The sequence below is a fragment of the Cyprinodon variegatus genome, unplaced genomic scaffold (genome assembly GCF_000732505.1).
Source record: "Cyprinodon variegatus isolate N-32 unplaced genomic scaffold, C_variegatus-1.0 Scaffold136, whole genome shotgun sequence".
Classification (NCBI taxonomy): Eukaryota; Metazoa; Chordata; class Actinopteri; order Cyprinodontiformes; family Cyprinodontidae; genus Cyprinodon; species Cyprinodon variegatus.
Window position 1 is genome coordinate 1,409,831 of NW_015150589.1, and position 1,331 is coordinate 1,411,161.

A 1,331-nucleotide genomic window follows, 5' to 3' on the forward strand; every position below is an offset into this window, starting at 1 on the left:
GTTCGTCCTTGGTTTGTCCCTGGCTCGTCCTTGGCTGGTTCTTGGTTGGTCCTTGGATTGGTCCTTAACTAGTCCATGACTGATCCTAGGCTTTTTCTTGGTTGGTATTTGGCTGTTCCTTGGCTGCTCCTTTGATTTTTCCTTAGCAAGCACTTGGCTTCTCCTTTATCGGTCCTTGGCTTCTCCCTGATTGATCGTTGGCTGGTCCTTGGCTAGTCCATCGCTTGTCCTTCGCTGGTCCTTGGTTTTTCCTTGGTTGGTCCTTACCTTGCTCTTGGCTGCTCCTTGATTGGTCCATGGCCGGTCCAGGGCTGATCCTAGGTTGGTCCTTGGTTCGTCCTTGGTTTGTCCCTGGCTCGTCCTTGGCTGGTTCTTGGTTGGTCCTTGGATTGGTCCTTAACTAGTCCATGACTGATCCTAGGCTTTTTCTTGGCTGGTCCTTTGATATTTACCTAGCAAGCACTTGGCTTCTCTTTTATTGGTCCATGGCTGCTCCCTGATTGATCGTTGGTTGGTTCTTGGCTAGTCTATCGCTTGCCCTTGGCTGGTCCTTGGTTTGACCTTGGTTGGTCCTTTGCTGGTCCTTGGTTGGTCCCCACTTTCCTTTGCTGGTCCTCGGTTTGTCCTTGGTTGGTCCTTGTCTGTTCCTTGGTTGGTCCTTGGCAGATCCTTGGTTTACCCTTTGCTGCTCCTTGATTGGCCCTTGGTTGGTCCCCACTTTCCGTGGTTGGTCTTTGGTTGGTCCTTGGCTGATACTTGGTTGGTCATTGGCTGATCCTTGGGTGGTCCTTGGCTCGTTCTTGGCTAGTCCTTGGTTGGTCCTTGGTTTATCCTTGGCTGGTCTTTTGCTGGTCCCCAGTTTCCTTGGCTGGTGCATGGCTGGTCCATTGTTGGTCCTTGGCTAGTCCATCGCTGTCCCTTGCTTTTCCTTGGACGGTCCTTGGTTTTTCCTTACCTTGCCCTTGGCTGCTCCTTGATTGGTCCACGGCTGGTCCTAGGTTGGTCATTGGTTTGTCCCTGGCTCGTCCTTGGCTGATTCTTGGTTGGTCCTTGGCTGGTCTTTGGCTAATCCATGGCTGGGACTAGGCTTTTCCTTGGTTGGTATTTGGCTGTTCCTTGACTGCTCCTTTGATTTTTCCTTAGCAAGCACTTGGCTTCTCCTTTATTGGTCCTTGGCTAATCCCTGATTGATCGTTGGCTGGTCCTTGGCTAGTCCATCGCTTGTCCTTGGTTAGTCCTTGGTTGGCCCGTGGTTTTTCCTTGGTTGGTCCTTACCTTGGTCTTGGCTGCTCCTTGATTGGTCCATGGCCGGTCCTTGGTCGTCCCTGGTT

The 1,331-nt window shown here is 51.8% G+C and overlaps 1 protein-coding gene across 1 annotated transcript in view; it reads right to left on the reverse strand.

Annotated features, from left to right (window-relative positions):
• LOC107085900 (olfactory receptor 6N2-like) overlaps positions 1–1,331 on the reverse strand; it is a 14,795-nt gene that overhangs the window by 11,245 nt on the left and 2,219 nt on the right. The window contains exon 2 of the mRNA XM_015376538.1: positions 1,276–1,325. Within this exon, the coding sequence (XP_015232024.1) occupies positions 1,276–1,325 (50 nt within the window). The remainder of the gene's footprint in view (positions 1–1,275; positions 1,326–1,331) is intronic.